At 39.5% G+C, this 18,761-nt stretch overlaps 1 protein-coding gene across 3 annotated transcripts in view; it reads left to right on the plus strand.

The window, feature by feature from the left end:
- The first annotated feature begins 3,441 nt into the window (after nt 1–3,441).
- The window catches only part of TASOR (transcription activation suppressor), a 33,351-nt gene continuing 18,031 nt past the window's right edge, over nt 3,442–18,761 (plus strand). For all 3 annotated transcript variants that reach the window (XM_074151481.1, XM_074151480.1, XM_074151482.1), the window contains exons 1-9: nt 3,442–3,948; nt 11,295–11,440; nt 12,572–12,664; nt 13,599–13,671; nt 15,017–15,108; nt 15,462–15,620; nt 16,789–16,916; nt 17,584–17,615; nt 18,316–18,421. In XM_074151481.1, coding sequence (XP_074007582.1) covers nt 3,564–3,948; nt 11,295–11,440; nt 12,572–12,664; nt 13,599–13,671; nt 15,017–15,108; nt 15,462–15,620; nt 16,789–16,916; nt 17,584–17,615; nt 18,316–18,421 — 1,214 coding nt within the window. In that variant the 5' untranslated portion in view covers nt 3,442–3,563. The remainder of the gene's footprint in view (nt 3,949–11,294; nt 11,441–12,571; nt 12,665–13,598; nt 13,672–15,016; nt 15,109–15,461; nt 15,621–16,788; nt 16,917–17,583; nt 17,616–18,315; nt 18,422–18,761) is intronic.

An 18,761-nucleotide genomic window follows, 5' to 3' on the forward strand; every position in this document is an offset into this window, starting at 1 on the left:
GATTTTAACAGCTATGCCAACTCAAACTTAATAAAACAGGTTGACATGTTTGGCGATGTATAATGTATCAACACAGACTTAAATAACACTAGATTGGTATTTCCATTTTTCCCCTTGTATATGGAAATTCTATTTGAACGAGGTAAAATACAGCAAAACCATTCTGATAATATATCAACAACTTTGTAATATTCTCTCTACCACCACTGAATCTTCACAGAGGCATCAAATTCTCAGGGAGACAGTCTTAATTTATCTGTAGATTGAACACTGCATATATGGGTTTTATTACCTCTGGATAATTAACACCATGTTTCTGCGATTACATAGATGTTTGGTGTTATGTTTCTGTAATTTATGTAAATTATAGTTATAGATACTAATTATCCTATTTAAAATTGGCTGGCTCCCCAAAGACTTCCAAGAAGAAACTAATAATTATTAGCTTATCTGCTTTTAACACCCTGGAGGCTACCAGTAACAACAGACCTTTTGTAAGTTGGAAGGTTACTTATATTTTCTGACTTACAGATAATCTAAAAAGAGATCAATGTAATAAAAAGCCTGGGTTAAAATATTTGTTCCTTGCATAGGAAAAGCTTTGCATTTAAGCTTGGTAGCTGCTTTTGAGATAATGAATAGCTGCAGTTATCAGGATTTAAGATATTCAGTATAAGTAACTAATGTAAATATATATTTGTTCAAAACTACAGCACTAGTATACTTTTAACAAAGAAAACAAATTGTGGGCTTTTAATGTTTTGCTAGTTGCTTGTAAAACTAAACATCCGGTATTTGTATTTCCTAGGCACTGCAAGAATGGGTTATTTTCAGCAGGAACTTTTCAATTTCGTGCATTCCTCAGAGCTGCCAAAGAAAGGTCTTTGCTATCCTTAGTAAAGAGCTCAAATTTCACCATTATATTTCAAATGTAAAATACCAATGTGGCTTTACTCTGAGTTATGCAGCCACTGCACTTGTGACTGCTGATAATTTACACAGCAAAGAGTTCAGCCTCACATGTGAAGATGGCAACAAATCTAAACTCCCAGCTACCCAGTAAGCACACAGGGGATTCAAAAAACTCTGTAGCTGAGTTTTCCTTAGGCAACACTGTTTGCAGTTTCTACAACTGAAATTATAGACGTGGGATTTCAAACCCATGAATTACTGTGCCAGTTTAGGGAAGTAATGGACTGAGTGTGCACAGAAGATTCCATGATGATGAGCAAAGAAGCTGTGATGTTTTGCTCTCTCCCAGCATAGCAAGAAGCTGCCTGACCTGCTGAGATAGAAAGTGCGAGGCACTAGGGTTTTTTAAAATTAGGCAACTAACCATTTTAATGCTCTGTGATGATCTTCATTCTGCCCCCTGTCAGCAACTACATCAAATCGTTCAGGTGAGTTGGGTTTCACATATTCACACCTTTCTTTTACCAGAAGGTATAAGCCTCGCAGCAGGGGTGGCAGAGGTGAACGATGTTAACCCGATTCCATACTGGCCTCCGATATGGGTGTAGGACAGACAGCATGAGGTAGCAACGCCTTATAGTACTGCAGAGGCATCCAGCAAGGCTCATCTGTGGATACCAGACCACTGCTTAGATGTGATGCTGTGCTGGTTTTGGCTCAGGTAGAGTTAATTTTCTTCACAGTAGCTAGTGTGAGCCTGTGTTTTGGATTTGTGCTGAAAACGGTGTTGACAATGCAGGGATGTTTTTGTTACTGTTGAGCAGCAGCATCATACCACCTCATTAGTTTCCTTGGCAAATCTGCTGGAAAACCAGTCTCTGACTTAGCATCAATAACACCAAAGCCATTCGTAGCATTTGGTTTCACTGCATTTGAAAACTGGTGCTCTGTGGTATATGAATAATGGATTTTGTTGCTTTCAGTTAATCTGTAATTCTTTATCCTACTGATAAGACTTTTTTATTTTTGACAAAGGTCAAATAGTTCATTACTTGCACATGCAGTTTTTCTTCTTGAAGCTTGCAATTTTTAGTTTTACGAGTCGTGGAACACAAATAACTATTGTCACTTAAGTACCCTTACTATAGAAACTGGCTTTTGTCACCATCCTAGAAGGGCATGTACATACGCTTGATTAAACATGTAAAAGAGGATTAAATTCAATGAAGTCAAACAATTAAACACGTAAGTCTTTGCAATAATACATTTTCTTTGCAGTTTAAGAGTCTGTCCCAAGAAAGTGTAACAAACCACATTGTTCATATTTTTAACTGATTCGGTAAGAACTGTCCCTCTTACGCTGTCTTTGTACAAAGCTGTCATTACTGTTCTAATTGGGAAGACGTTAGTCCAAAGACAGAAGTTTGGCAGTGTTTGTACACACACCCACCCCCCCAATACAGAGGGGAAGATGCTAATGGGGGGAAGGAAAGCTTGTGTGGTGCTGTTTTAATTCACCATTAGACTATCCAAGAATTCTATCAAAGTCTATTAAGACTTTTGCCTGTCCTTCATGGTTAATAATTTATTTTTATTCTTCAAAGGGAAAATTTTGTCGTTTTGGCTGATGTCTTGAAAACAACTTTAAATCTGAGCGGAAGAAGTAAGAGCTGGCACTCGTAGCGCACCGCTGCTTTTTGTTCTTGGCCGTTTGCGGAGATGACTTCGCGGGCACCCTGGCTGCTCTGTCAGGACGGGACGGCATGCCCGCCGTGCAGCTGGATCTTCACCTGCCCGGTCCACCACCCGCACCGTGCCCACGGACAAGCCTTCCTTGACCTGCGTGTGGGGTTCCTGCCTGGACGCGGGTAAGCCGGCAAAGCGCACCTCCAGGGAAGGTGCTCTGAACGGGCGCAGCCATTGCTGCCCAGCAGGGATGGCGGGCCGTTGGCTGGCCCCAGATCGAAGCCTGCGCCGTTACTTTGACGCGAAAGGCTCCGTCCCCTCCTCCTCCCCAGCGCCACAGCCGGCGGGACGGGGACGTGGACCGAGCGGCGGCCCCGCTCCCCGCCAAAAGCGGCGACGGACACCGAGACCTGCCCAGCCCCGAGCTCCCCTCGGCCGCTCCGGGCCTTTCCCCGGAGCCGGAGGAAGGGGCTGCCGCGTCGCCGCGCCCATAGGGCTGGTAGGAGGGACGCGGCAAACGAAGCGAGCTGCCTCTTCCGCCCTATCCTGGCAGATTGCGGGCGGAGGGACCTTTGTCAGGCGCTTGCCCGATAGCCCGGGGCCTCGCCCGGTCGGCGGCAGCGGGGGTTGCCACCATTTTAAACGTGGCTCCGCAGACTGAGCCGCCACCTCCCGCTCGCGGAGACACCGTCCGCAACGCGAGAAGGCCTGCGCCTGCCCCTCTACTTATAACTTATGCCGCGAGCGGATTGGCTAAACCGGGCCGGCTCCAGCCCCGCCCCCTCTGTGTGCGCGGCCGCCATGTTAGAGAGCGGGGAGGGGGCGGTGGGGCTGCCATAAAGCGACCGGACGGAGGGGGAGCAATAGCGGTAGCGGGCGGTGCATGGCGGTGGGGAAGGGGTAGTTCGGTGGGGGAGGAAGAGAAGGCGCGGGCTATCGTTCTCGCTTGTCGGCGATAGGAGTGAATGGCGGATGTCGTGATCCCCAGTGGTGGCGAGATGGAGCCGGAGCAGCATCAGCGGACGGAGAAGACCAGCGCGGGCCTCCTCCGGGTGGAGAGTAATAGAGCAGGAGCCGCTGAGGACACCACACAAAATGGCGGACGCTCTGAGAACAGTAGCACTGGGGAGGCGCTGCTGGTGGCTGCTGTTGCTGCAGAGGACAAGGTCCCCTCAAACCTCAGCATCACTAGCAGCAGCCAGCGCAGGAGCAGCATCTCAACGGCAAATGAACAACAACAGCAGCCGCCCAGCGGTGTGTTGGGGGGGCCACCCCCTCTCCCTAAGCCCCCAGAAGACCTGCCTGTTAGGAGGAACTTTCAGATCCCCAGGAAGAGCAGAGAAAAGAAAGGTTGTTCCTTCCCTTTCCTTCCCTTCTCTCCCTCACTCCTCTCTTCATCTTATTCATTAGGCAGGCTCTTTATGCACCTCACACAACTGCATGCAAAATCCTGCGGGTGTGGAGGAGGCTGTGGCATGGCTCGGACTAGCGAGGCTGCTGGGGATAAGATTTTTAGCGTCAGACAGGCTTTTACATTCTTCCCCTATCCCTCCCTCTTTTCTCTTTCGTTTTTATTTTGTCACAAGGAGGAGAAAAAAACGAAAGCAAAACTTGGCTTGAATTTCAGACCGTTGCTTTAAAAGGACAGAAAGTTGGATGCAATCAGGGTGGGCTTGAGTGTTGATCCTTGCTTCTGGAGATGCAATCGCATGCAGAGAAGATGGTTCTCTGAGACATGGACACGCAGAGAAGATGCTTCACTTTTCTCTTCCCCGTGACTTCCTCTGTGCAGGACGGGGCTGTAATCCTGTTTAGGGTAGACTAGCAAACACTGAGCAGAGTTGTCCTTCGTTGATGATACGCAGAAGAATGTTCTTATCTTGTGAAAGTTCCTTACTTTGCAGGGAGGAGGCGAGCATCCCACGTTCACGTGCCTTGCCTTGGAAGTGTTCCACTTCCAAGAGTCCAGGGCTTGTTTTTTCGCTTTCAAGTAATTCTTCCTCTAAAAGCCAGTGGTATTTCTTGCTTTTCGTGAGACTCCATTGGCTTCTGCTTATCTTTGATATTGTTAAGTGGCATCGAAGACATTTCTTGTTCCCTCCCTGAAACTTACCTCAGTTCTTGACCTTTTACAGTGTGGGGTCAGTAACTTAGCACATATCACAAACTGTTTACATAGGCTTCTAGTTCTTCAGAGAAGAGTCTAACATCTAACTTCTTGAAAGGCTTTCTTCTGTAAGGAAGAGATGAAGGTAGGTTTATTTCATTATCCAGTCTTTTCCTCCTTCCATTTTTGGCAGTAATGTCCCCTTTTTCCTTTTCTTCCCTTTCTTTTCCATTGCCACACCCCCTCCCTGAGGGGGGATGCAAGTTGGGCAGAGATTCATTGTAAAAAGGACCGGGTTGATTGGGAGGAAAAAAAAGTCTCTTACTCATCTGACAGAAAAATGTCTGGATAAAGTACGTTGCCTCTTGCACTTCCGTATGCCAGACCCAAGTGTGGTAACATTTGAGTATCTTTAAATATATCTCAGAAATGTTTATTATTTAACCACAGACATTTGAAGTTCCTCTCTAGCATTTAGTTCAAATGTGAATGAAAACCTGCAAAATACGTTTTTGGATCATCTGATTCATCATTTGCCTGTGTAGAACTATCTCCTACAGTGTGTAAAAAGTTTTAGATAATGTTTGAAACATCAGGCTTCTGTGGCTTCGAGGGTAGAAGGGGAAGCCATTCTTACTCTCCCATCTGATACTCACTTCCTTGTGTCAAGGTCATTTGGCCCATTCTTAAGGCCTTATGTTTTAGTGTACTTGTCTTTTTCCTTTCCCTTGCAGCTTGCAGAGTGCTTCTTGGACATTTTAGTCATTCTGGCCATTTGCAGTTTCCAACCTTCTCAGACCTTTCTCCATCTTGTGCATGGTGCTTGCGGTCATGTCGCTCGTGGCTGCTGACTGTTGGGCGTACACCATGTGATGCCAGAATGCAAAGTGCTTTGAGAGAGCATGTTGTAGGCAAGAGCAGCAGAGGTGGGCTCACATGAATGCTGCCAGCGTGATCTTTGAGGGCAAACAAATTGCTATTGAAATTAGTACTGGCATTTGAGAAATGATGCAATTAAATCAGCTCTGGAATTAAACTAGAAGATTAGCAGTGCATTGATTATCTGGTAATGTAGTGGCATACGCTTACAACGTGCTTAGTACCAGTGTTCAAATGAATCTTGTTGAATTATAAAATAATCAGACTATCATCTGTCCCTCTCAACAGAGCTCTCTTGGCTAGATTCTAAATTCCAGCATGAAACAACACACGTGGAATACACTTCTTCCATCCTTCCTTGCATTGGAATTGTCCTTGTTTTACTTTTTAAACCTCCATTTTATTCCTGGACATACCATCCTGTTAAATGCCTGCTGTCTTCATTATGACAACTAATCTGTCATGTACAAACTATACAATCTGTACAGGGTGACTTTGTTATTCGTGTGGGGTGGTTTGGGGTTTTTTTGGTGGTTTGTTTTTCTTTTTTAAAGCACCAAAATGTCTTTTGGGAACAATTTTTGATTGTGAAGCAATTAAAAATTGAATCTACAAAACAAAAAGGGAAAAATCCTAGAAAACTTAGGATTTAGCTGCTTATTTGGCCTTTCTGCAATTTCTCTCCACCTCTATTGGAGACTAACAAGGGACTGAAAGTCAACAGAAGGAACCTTGTTAATGTGGAGACGTGCATCTGCAGGAAACATACTTCTTGAAACTAACTGGTTAGTTGGCACAGGGCATCTTTCTTCTGACTTCCTTTTTTTTTTCCTAGTGGAAGAATTCAGGAAACCAAACTAAAAAAAGATTGGCGGTGAGATTTTTTTTTTTTTTTTTTGGTAATGTGTGTGCGCATTTGTTTTCCTACTTGAAACTGCCTTGAAATTTTCTGTTTTCTTGGTAAATACAGCTTAGTGACAGTTTTATGCTCTCTTGAGTGGCTTATCTCTTTTTAATCTTAGTACTCTAGCCAGTTGTCATGGCCTCTTCTGATTAGATTACCAGATCTTCTCCAGTGTCCAAAACTTGAAAGATCCTTGTTTAATAGGATGAGGAAAACAAATTTTCAAGATAAAGCACTGGAAGGGCATTTTTTGAATCACTGAACTCTGAGTGGTCCTTACACCAAAAGGCAATTCCATAAAACACACTCAAGTAGCCACCAATGGCTTAAGGGGTTACTTGTTGGTAAAAGTTGGGCAAAAATGACTGTTCTTTCTCAGGCTGAGTGGGAGCAAAAAGGTCTTGCTTTGGTCCATGAAAGTCTTGGCAGTACTTTCTTGGAAGTCTAGGTTGTCCCTTTTCTGCCTGATAGTACTTCATGTTTCATTTTGCCTTTTGTCTTAAAATTTTCCACATCTTTGGTAGAGATACGTATCTGCTATTTGCTATTCTACATGGGGATTTCGTTAAGCAATTCTTGAATTTAATAACTACTTAGACCTTTTGAGAGACCGCAAGACATTTGGGGCTGGAAAAATCATAAGTAACAACATTATGGTTCATTAGCAAAACATATTTTTGGTCTTAGTCTTAAAAAATGAAGACTTAAAGAAAATCGTGTTTCTCAATGGAGTTTTCATAGCAGGAGCACTTGTTTGGGAAGAGTGCTAGCATTCTGCCAACTTACCTGATAATAAAATAAGTAATTTACTTATCTTCACTTGAAAGTTAGTTCAGGATTCCTTAAATAGAATGGCTCTGTCTTCCACTTCTTCACATTCTGACTTAAAAACAGAAGGAAAAAAAAATATGAAAATACCACAAACCCCTTAACTTCAAACTCGGTTTTCTCAAGTTGAAGCACTGGACTGCTGTGAAAGAGAGAGCCTCTGGGGAATTACATGCAGCCAAACATCCTGTCTAGTGTCTGTCCCTAGGCTACCTACTATATTAGCTAATCTGTGTTTCCACCTAAAAATACTTACATATGTGCCAATACACTGGATAGAAACTAAACAAAACTAGTATTTATGTATTGGTTTTTACTTCTGCAGAACAAGCCAGCAAAATCCACTATAATTGACTTGTATGTGTTATAAGGATACTGCAAGTTAGTCCTTACGTAGATGACTTTAATTTACACAGGCCCAATAAAGGTGCAGCATACCCATACCAGGTTTGTATAGTGAGCCTGAAAAATACATTCGCACACAGTACTGGTGTCTGAGTTGAGGTAGGACTGGAGATAAGCTTAATAGTCTCATCCGTTGCCTGTGAACATAGGATTTGGTGACTGCTATAGAAAATCTAGTTTAGTACTGTTCAGGTTCTTCTCTTGCTTCTGAACTTCTTTGTTAAGTGAAGTACAGGCCCTTCTGTGGTGACCTCAATCTTTCAGAAACTAGCTGTCCTTCATCACCAGTGCTTAGATGACAAAATGAACAGTATTACCTTGCTAGTTACCTCAGTAGGTAATGTTTCAGGTTTTTAGAAATAACTTGAAGGCCGCAGTGCCTCAGTTCTGGAATGACTGTGGAAGTAGCTTTGAGCCTGTCATGAAGCGTATGGTTAGTGTGTCTAACTTGCTTGAAAAAGGGTAAAAAAGCTTATGCCATGCACCTCTTAATTTTTGGACTGCTGTATATGGTAACTTACTTGAAGTTCAAAAGTAAGTGACTTACTTTTTTTACTTTATGATTACAATGCTGTCCTCCAGTCAGTTTGTCAGATTTTCTTTGCTCCGTCCATCATTTGGCAACTCAGAAACAGAATGCAATAGGTAGAAAATTAGCAGAGACTGCCCCGGAATAAGAACTGCTTAGTGGGTGCTGTCTAGTTCACAAACCAAGTGTGCATTGTCTTCCACTACTATATCTGAAAAGGCATTAGGCAGACAGGATGAAATTTAGTGTTTATAAGTACTGTTCAAAACATAACTAGTGTGTTCTGTAAGGATTATACAGTCAAGAATTTCATTCACGTTCCTTTTCTCTCAGCCAGTAGCTGATCATTAAGTCAATCACTCTTAATTTATGCATGAAGTAAACTAAGGCAAGATTGTATGTGTAGTTCCTGTTCACTTTGTACACTGCCCACTCAATACATCAAAGGAATAGAATTTCCTTTACTGTGATGGGTTTTTTTTATTATTATTAAGCATTTTCCTACTGAAAGGTGGATGTAGGATCTTGTTCTTGGACTGATGCGGTCAGCTACGTGGAATCAGTCTTGTTTTCATGTTCTGTATGTTCTCAGATAGAAAAATTGAAATCTCAAAAGTGACTTTTATGCCCAAGTACTTAAAAATATCTCAATTTTGATGTGTCTTTACTACAAAGGTAGCAACAGCCCTTCTAGCTTCAGTAGCATCTCTGATAAACTTAAGTGGTGTTTTTTTGGGGTGTAAATTTGGTGATGTACAAGAAAGTATATATATTATTGAATCATAAGTAACAATAGTAGTAACACTTTCAGTCCTCTGCTAAGAAATCAAAGAAAAAAACCAACAATCTTAAAGAAAAAATTCTCTCTAATTTTCTGTATTCCATAACTGAAGGCATTAAGTAGAGCTCTTCCATAAATTTGCTGAGAGCTACTTGTATAGTAGTTTATGTAGGTTCTCAGTAGCTGAAGAACAGGGGGACTCGCTCTTCTTGGGCAGCTCTGTCAGCTTGTCAGAACTCTCCACAAAGCAGGAAATGTTTAACACACAGATGGGAATGTAGTTGACAATATTTGAATGAATGACAGGATCTTAACTGATGTAATAATATGCCTCTTCCTAGGTTTGCATCTGGGAGGCAGGCAAGACATTGTGTATGGTTTGTGGTCACTCTTTCTAGCTAGTGCTGCAGAGTTTCCTACTTGCCTGGACTCAAGACAGAAGAAATTGGCTGGGTTTGAGTGTGCATTTCTAGGGAGAAGGAAGGAAAAGGGGTGGGTACAGTAATCACTGTTCAGGAAACGGGAAATTTGGACAATTAGCTGACGTTGGTGATTGTCTGCCTTAACGGGCCCTTTTAGACAGAAGGGGAACAGCCAATATAGGAGACTCATGCACTACCACACCGGGCTTTTATAGCTCCTTGTCAGAAAGATCTAAGAGGTGTTTAGGGATGGGAGGTGCTTTTCCAGTGTGTGTGTATCTATAGTATGCTTGGTTTATATTTTACTAATAAGTGTTGCTCTCTTCAGTACAAGCACATTCAATCTTAGTAATCCTAAATTGAGAATTTCATTTGCTTCCAATTATCTTTCCTCCCATATTGCTGTCAGCCTTTCAAGAATGAAGGCATTGTTACTGAAAAGAATGTTACATAGTAACTTTTTTTTTAAATCACTTTTATAAATTCCACTCTTAAAAAATCATTTATTCATTGTTGCTTGTGTTGGAGTCATTGCTTTAGTTTGCAAACGTGGTATTACATTTTAAAGTGTGTGTGTAAATGCAGCTTTTACTAGATAACACAAGACAGTTCAGTTTTCATTTAGAACAATTGTTTTATTTTAAGGCTAATGTAGTAAATATTTCCTGCAAATGAGGACAAGATTACTATCTAAGTCTACTACCATATTATTTAATGAAGTTGGAGATACACTCTAAAGATGTAATTAAATTTAATTTGCTGTTAGAACAATGGTAGATTGTCTTTTATGTGAGAATAGTATTATTGTAGTTCATTCCTAACTATTGTAACTTCCAGCAATTTCAGGTGGTGGTGGTTTGGGGGTTTATTTTGGTAAAGGAAAAAGAGGCCCTCCTACAAAAAGAGCAAAAGCAGTCCCAGAAATATCTATTGGGAATACTTTCTGTCTGAAGTTTGCAAATACTACAAAAATACTGCACTTCTTGTGAGTATTTTGGAAGTTGCCCTGGGGAGAAAAAACGCTTGCCGTAGTGAACTAGTTCAGTTCTCCCAGGAGTATTATTTTCCTAGACATTACTCTCAAAATCTGCACTCAGAGTCTCTGCTGGCCCACTCTCCAGTTGCTCTTCTGATCAGTTTGAAACTTTCAGTTCCCAAATGCAAATAGAGAAGCTTGGGGAGGTCAACACTTCACTGTGCAAGCTTAGGCAAAGGTTTGCCCAGAAGGTGAATTTTTACAACAAACAACAAATGAAGGGCTTTCCTTTTAAAGCAGTTATCATACGGGATAAGATCATAAAGCATAAGCACGGGCAGTGTGGGTTTTAGTAACAGGAGGTTATTGAACTTCTTAAGACAGTATTGAATTTACTCATATTCAGCCTAATTACCATAAGCAAACAAATAAAAAACCCTGTAACGGTTCTAAAGTGAGGCTAAGCTATGAAACTACTGTTGAGGTTTTTATTAGAACAATTTGTTCCTGGTTCTTAATTAAAAGATCTAATTAGTTTAATTAAAATCATAAAAGTTTAATTACAGTGTTTTGTGATACATATCAGATGTTTTCAAAGGGTAGATTCAGATTTGAGGTACTTCCCTTGCTAATTTCTGAGAACTAGCTGTTCAAAAGTAATACTAACAAAGCATAAAGAAATGTGATTTTGGTTTTTGTTTTCTGTTTTGCTATAATTTTAGGCAACTTTAATTTAGGCTAGAAACTTTAAATTCCATCTTTTTCAAATATTTTAGATGTTTTGTATTCTAAGTTGAATCATGAACCATTAGTCTATTATGCATAACCTGTCAATGAATTTTATTTTATTTCTTTTCTTTTATAGCACTCTTTCAGCCAGTAGCTGTAGGCTCTCGAGAATTTGAGGATGTTGTGAAGATTCTGCATTCATCTTACTTGGAACCTAGTTCAGTGTCCAATTTTCATTATAAGAGAGCCAGCTTAGTTCATAGTGAACTGTTGGAAAAGGAAGTGAGTACATTTGTGGCTTCTCTTTATGAATAAGGTACTAGTCAAATGAAGTTTAATGTTTTCTCTGAGTCTAGAGGCAAAGACAGGGGAATTATTTTCTACTTATGTGCTTGATATTTAATTGCAAACTCACATCAGCAGCTATTTTTCAGGCAATTTTATGCATAGGCAAAAAATCTTGCCTGCCAGATGCTCGAAAAAACCTAAAATAAAAAATTGTATTTGGCACCACTTGCCTCTTTGCATTTTTAGTTTTCAAAAGTTTTTTTAATATATTTTTAATAACCTGGAAGGATGCTATAGTGTCTTATTTGAAAGGCCTGATGCTTCCTGTGAGACTTAAGATTAAAATATTTTTCTGATACTAAGTTTGCATAGAGTCTGTAATGTTGTTGTTTTCCAAGAAGTACCTCAAAGAGGTCATTACTTGGACTAGTAAGTGGAGCGGCTCAGTTGAAGCACTTCTGCTGTGCAGTATCTGGTGTCTCTTAAATCCAGCCTCAGCTTTCTTTCATAATTGTGAAATAAGTTTTCAGTTGCTGTGCCAAAAGCTTTGTGTATGGAGTAATAGGTAATATAATTGTTTTGCTCTAATTTTTATCTTGAAACTATAAGGTAAACTCTGAAGTTTGTTTGTTTGTTTGTTTGTTTTTACTACTGTAATGTTTATGACTCATGGTTACTGCTAAGGAGCTGATGAAAACCACCTCAGTAGCAGTGAGGTGCAGCTCCAAAAGTACATGCATAACGTAAGAGATAATGGTCTGTCTCCTAAGATGAGAGAGAGGCTTATTTCTGTAATTTCAAAGATGATACGGAAGGCATTGAGCTGGATGCTTCTAGATAGTTGTGCTACTAAGATAACACTAAAACATCACTGCACAGGTTTGTTTGAAGAGTTTCTCTTCCTCAAAAAAACCAAAGTCGTCTTTGGGCAGATTAAGCCAATGATATTTCCCACGTGTATAACGTTTTTGAAATTTAATTTTAGTTTACTATAATCTCGTTCAGATTATTTTTAGATTATTTTTGTGCACTTGGATCTGCTAATGTAGATGAGGCCTTAAAAGACTGACATTTGAATGTGACAGCAGTAATCAGTCTACATGTGTTAAGAATTTTCTGTAATAGTTCACAGAAAAACGCAGAGAGCTGAAATTTGATGGTCGCCTAGAAAAAGAGCTTTCTGAAAGCTACGCATTTCTGATGGTTGATCGACCTCAGGTAAGAAAATAAAACTGTATGTAAAATGCATTCTCTTCTTTCTCCATTAAGAGGTTTTGGTTGTTTTTTTTTTAAACCGAGTTTTTTTACTGACACAGTTATTAATCTCTAAGTTATTTTTGCAAAATTCAGCACTGGAAAGTGTAGAAGGATGGAAGAGAGATATGATGTCACTGTTTAAATCCTTTATTCCTGCTGTTTAAGGTACTCCATTTACATGTCTCTGTAAAGTAGCTCCTCTGATTTAGGCTCTGTTTTATAAATAAAAGGATAGACTTTTCTGGATGGCATATGGGTTTTTATTGGTTTTGTGGGTTGTGGTTTTTTACTTGAAAAGGAATGTCATGAGTTCTCATGGCAGCTGGGTTTTGGTGGTGTGTTTTTTTCTTTGTTTTGTTTTGTTTTTGTTTTTTGAGTCAAGAAGAGGTTACCTTATAGGAGAAGGTAACCTGTAATATTAGAAAGTGGAACTTACCTTCTGTGTCTCCTCTTTGGTCATATGTTTTTAATTAAAGTGATGGAAAGGGAACTTCTGTGCTTTTTCTGCTATCGTAGAGCAGGATTTCTTAAGTATTCAATCATTTGGCAGGCTTACTTCGGCTTGGTTTATTAAAAGCGGGTAACATTCGTAAAGTGTGTTTAAGGTATAGGGAGGCTGGTTTTGTTTTGTTTTTTTTTTTTTTTTAAGATGGGGTGGGTCTATGTAACTGCTTCATACTGACAGTTGGACTTGCACAGATTAACAGTTCATAAGGCAATTTAGACTAGTCTTACCTCTTGGTGGTTTTGTTTGTAAGGGTTTTTTGGGGGGTTTGCTTTTTTTTTTTCTCTTTTTTAGCTCAATCAAAATTCTGTAATTGTTGTATCTCATTGTTCTGTTCATATTTTGACTTTCCTGATAGTATTGTTTAAAAAAAAAGTCTGTTCTTTTCAGATCCAAAACATATGCGAAAAGGGCCTGCAGGTGGGACACTCCAAAATTACAATTCTGGGCAGCCCTTCCATGGGTAACTATCTTTTGATTATATGTGTTGGTGTTATTCAGTGTGAGTTGGCAGATAATGTGATGCAGTTGTGTAAACTTCCAGTCCTTTTTTTTGTCACTTATTGTAGGAACATCACACCCAGGTATTTTTAGCAACGTAGATTGTCATCAGAACATTATCTCATAACTCTGTTTTTGACTAGTTCATTTAAATTATTTTCCCAAAGGGAAGACCTAATTCTCATTTTGGCTTAAGTCAAACCAATATATTGTGTCTTCCCAGTATAACTAGGAAGCCAAAGAACTAATGCAGTCTATGGCTGTGTGCCCCTCTGTATTTGTACATGCACATAGACATGTTTATGCATTCAGAAATAACCTAATGGAAATAGTAGCTCAGCTTAGTATTGATGTAGATAGAACCAAAGTTCTTGAATCCACAAATCCAAGAAGAGCACAGATAAATTGGAGACTTGAAAGAGTCATAAGGTGTTAAGAGATTTGAAAGAGCAAGATGCAAAGTTCCTTTTGCAAAGCTTTTCAAATTGAAAATTGAGAAATAATTTTGTCACCCTCTGTGAGAGCAGAGGTGCTAAAATAAATATTGAAAGCAGAACGGATGAGAGGGGGGAGGAAGAAAGGTATATGAGCATATATAATTTTTTATGGGTTTAGCCGTTAAAGGTTCTGGAGCAATTTATTAAAGCAGTTAAATACAGACTTGGAATGAGTGGAAGCTAAGCAAAATGGATGCTTTTCTGAGTACCTGAGTTGAGTTACAGTTATTTTATCTGAGGCAGTCAGCTAGACCAACAAATGACAGTGTGTGCTTGAGGCTTTCAAATCTATGAAATTATGGTTGAAATGTTGAAGAGAAAGAAATTATTTTACCTTTCCCTGGGAGTGTCGATTCACAGTTCCAAATTCCAGTGTATTTTTGTCAATGCTGTTAAGATGAAAGGTTGCGGAGATGCCTTATTTCTCAACCATACCCTCACTGCTTATCTCCCCATTGCACAATGGGACATTGTACAGAAGGAGTTCAGTTTTTTAAAAAACCACCTGAAAGCAGTATCTGTACAGCCTTTGGGCAGGGTTTGTCCTCTTGGTCACAGCAACGCTTTCGGGAATGTGGGTGTGCTCCTTTCAGACTGAGCTTGTGTCCATATTCTGCTGTGGTCTATTGTCTTGAAGTTGGAAATGGTGAACATGCCCTTCCACCTTTCCCTGATCATACTCCAAACAGATTGTTGTATTTTTATCATTTGGTATACATTGAGCTTTACTCCTATTTAATGCTGCTTAAACTTGTAATAATGTTTTAACATTCAGTATAATGTGTTGGGTTTTTTTTATACTCCTCTCAGGTGTATATGTCTCCAGGTATGCTGATTTATTGCAGCCTAATCCCCTAGAAGCTGGAGCAACTGGAGATGTGATTGTTTTTAAAATAATAAAGGTAAGTTTATGTAGCTTATTCATGAAGAATTATATTGCTTACTGATAAAATAAAGGTGGTTTTAATCTAAGTTATTGAACTCCATTGACACAATTATCTGCTTATAGAGAAACTAGAACCCTACCAGGTTTAAAATCCATTGTTGACAGATGAGCTTAAATAAAGCATAATAATTTTTTATACAAGGCGAAAATGCCGTGTTTTCTTTGAATGAATGAAAATAACGTACTTCTATAAATGGCTTTTTTAATGGCCTGTTTTCATTTCCCTGCTCTTAATTACTTTGGTACTTGAACAAGTTTGCCAGTTTTCAGGAAAAAGCTTATGCTTACAATTCTTCTGCTTTATTACAGGGAAAAATGAAAAGCATATATGACCACATTGGTATGAAAGCAATGGAATCAACAGCAAAGAGTGTGTTAGATCCAACACCAAAGCACGAGTGTCATGTTTCAAAGAATGCAAATAAAGTAACCTCCTTGTTGGCTTATCGAGCCTATGAACTTACTCAGGTAGAGGAAAGCTGAGCGTGCGTTAAATTCTTATATGTAACTTTGTAAACAACTTTTGAAATGGTGGAGGTATAGTAACTGAAGATATAACAAAAACTGAGCATGTCCCGTAAAGCTGCAGTCTGCTGTACATTTAGCAGTAGCCCACAGATGCCTGTATTAGAAATTACAGAGCAACATGTCAGCCTCTCCTGATTTCCTTTCCTATACCTGGACCTGATGGAGAAGATCTTCTTCAGATTAGGATGCAGGGGAACAGGAAATCGCTAGGGAATGTACATGGGGACTGGAATGTTGGCTAGGGAGGAGATCTGTGGAGTTTGAAGTGTAGAAGTAGAACTGGCTAGTGGGCATTAAGTGAGACTCCTAAAAGGGAGAACATTGGCTAGAGAAGAACAGCAGTTTTCTTTTTTTTCTTTTGTTTCCGTTACCAAATTCTCAGGTTTGGAGATAGTGAGGGAGGAGAGAATGGAATCAGTTCCAAGCATCTCTGTTCTTCCAGCTGTTGCATCTCTGCTATTGCAGTAATCTCTTGCAGTCAGATTATGCCATCAAGTCCATAGATTTTGAGATACTTACTTGAAGGCATTCTCTTCAGTATTACGACTTTTGACTTCTGTAAATCAGAGCTGGGCACTGAATCAGATGGCTAGGAAATTAATGTATGTTTTCATTTTTCATTACAAACTTGCCTTAATTTATATTTTTCTTTAACATTAGAATTTTGGGACTGAACTAAGGATGGACTCCAAAACTCATAGCCATATTCACTATTCTCAGTGAAATATTTTTGGTTTTGTTAATTGCCCCTTACCTCGTCAAGAATATACTTTCAAGTAAATGTTGCAAAATTATTTTTTCATTCTTGATTAGCTCTTGAAGTAGTGTCCATCCTGTCAGTGTTTGGTAAAGGAGGGAGAAGGTGAAAAAAACCACCTTAATTGGTTGTGTTATAAACTACATATGAGAATAGCATTTAAAAGCTTCCTTATTTTAAGTATCAGCTTTTGAAGAAATAGGGTGTTGGTCAAAGGGACATAAATGTTCCTTTTTGTGGTTTATTACTATTTGCTATTTATTACTATTTATTATAGTAACTTATAACTTGCTTTATATACCAGTTAATGTTTGGCTTCTAATTTAACATTGTGTTCACTTCTTTTTCTAGTACTATTTTTATGAATATGGCTTTGATGAGATAAGGCGAAGACCAAGACATGTTTGTCCTTATGCTGTGGTTTCATTCACTTACAAAGATGAAATGGTGCAAGCACCAAAATTCTTGCCCCCATCAAGGTAAGCTGGGAAAGGAGTTTGGAACTGCAAGCAGCATGAAGAATTCATTGCTTTTGGCAGTAGCTTAGAATTGATTTAGATGAGCAGTGCTGAAATGAATGGACGTGTCACAGGGACTTAGCGTAATAAATACTTCTAATGCAAAGCAAGAGGTGACAAAATCGGTTTTATGCAGCTGCCTGGCCCCTGTAGGAAGCAGTTCTACTGCTCTTTTCACCTACTTGCCTTCTGTCCAGGTGGAATCCCTGTATAAAGTAGTTTTTTTATATAACTGAGGAAATTCACAGACATAAAAGTGTTCACAGCACTTTCTTGCTTAGTATTCTAAAAAAGTGTTCTGTATCCTTTGTCACTGAACTCTTCACTGGTGTCGTCTCAATGCTCGTGGAGAGGTCATCTATATGGGAAGCTGATTACCAGTACAATGCAATACCTGTGCTGGTAGGAAGGCATCCAGATGTGGGGACTGTACTATGTAGTGCTAAAAATAGTTATCAGGATATCTAAAATAGAACAAGATAGTGCAGCAGTGATAGCTTAGAGTTAGAGAGCAAATGATCAGTGTTGTTATTTTGTTAGACTGATAAAATATCCTTAATGTAAAATTTACTAGCCAGAAGTTTCTGTCTCAACCTAGTAGTCATTCTATCTTTTTTCTTTTTGTTAGATCGAACAGCTTCAACACAGATAGGAGTACAGGTAAGAATGAATTGAAACTTACTGCTTTTATGGTATAGACATGGAAGATTTTGGACATTTTTCCCCATGTAGTTTTATTTGTCTGTAACTGGAATGATTGCTTAGTTATATAGACTGGATACCTGAGTGTTATCCTGTACCATCCTGACTGGAGGCATCTCCTCCTGGCACTGGATGATTGAACAGACACCTCAGCGTGTATCTTCTTTTACCAGAACAAACCAGAACCTAACAAAATCAAGAGTTTTTTCCCCTCCTTTTATACTTACTGCGTAGTAAAAGCTTATCTTCTGTTCCCAAATCTGCTGTTGATGGCACTTCAAATAATACAATTTTCTGTCCTGCTTTCCTTTTGAACCTCATTCGAGCTAAATATTAGTATGTATGGAAGGGGTTGACGGTTGTGGTAAGGAACCACATCATTCCATAGATGTTGGCATTAAGGACATGCTTATATATACAGGTACAGGTAACGTACCAACCTCTTTACTCTGCTCAGAGCAGGTCAGCACAAGATTGGATTGTAAACACCCTTTCCGTTACCTTTTAACTTATTATTTAACATACTATTGTCTGGTCTGGTATTAGTATGAATTTTTACCTAATCTGCTTTTGGAGATTCCACAGCCTCTTTACTGCCATTTCCTTCCAGTCCCACCTAGCAAGTCATTTCACTTAGTCTTTCTCCATCTTAATTTAGATAGATCAAACTTTACATTATGGAGGGGACAGCTTTGGAATAGAGGCAAACTTTTGTGCCACGTTTCCTTGAAATCAGCAGCACGTCCTTTCCTTCCATGCAAGCTGTGAGTATTACCATTTAAAGAATAAGTTCAAAATATTGCTGTGTTAAATAAAACTCTTGCTAGTAGAGACTGGCGAATTCGGGATATATTCAGAAGAAAATCTAAAATACACATTGACTAGAGGCTTTAAATGTGTCAAACTAGACTCCCGAGTCATGCGCATCCAGAGCTTCTTTTAGTTCACGCATATAACTGTCAGCATCTCTGTTCGTTTGGTTTTCCTTTGAAGTGACACACACTCCTCAGCAGGAATAAACACCACTGGCTCACAAGATAGTCCAAGGAACTGATTTTTAAGACCATGTATTTGATAGTTCTTATTTAGTCAATGAGGGTAGGA

Source organism: Numenius arquata, chromosome 8 (assembly GCF_964106895.1).
Source record: "Numenius arquata chromosome 8, bNumArq3.hap1.1, whole genome shotgun sequence".
In the NCBI taxonomy this organism is placed as follows: domain Eukaryota; kingdom Metazoa; phylum Chordata; class Aves; order Charadriiformes; family Scolopacidae; genus Numenius; species Numenius arquata.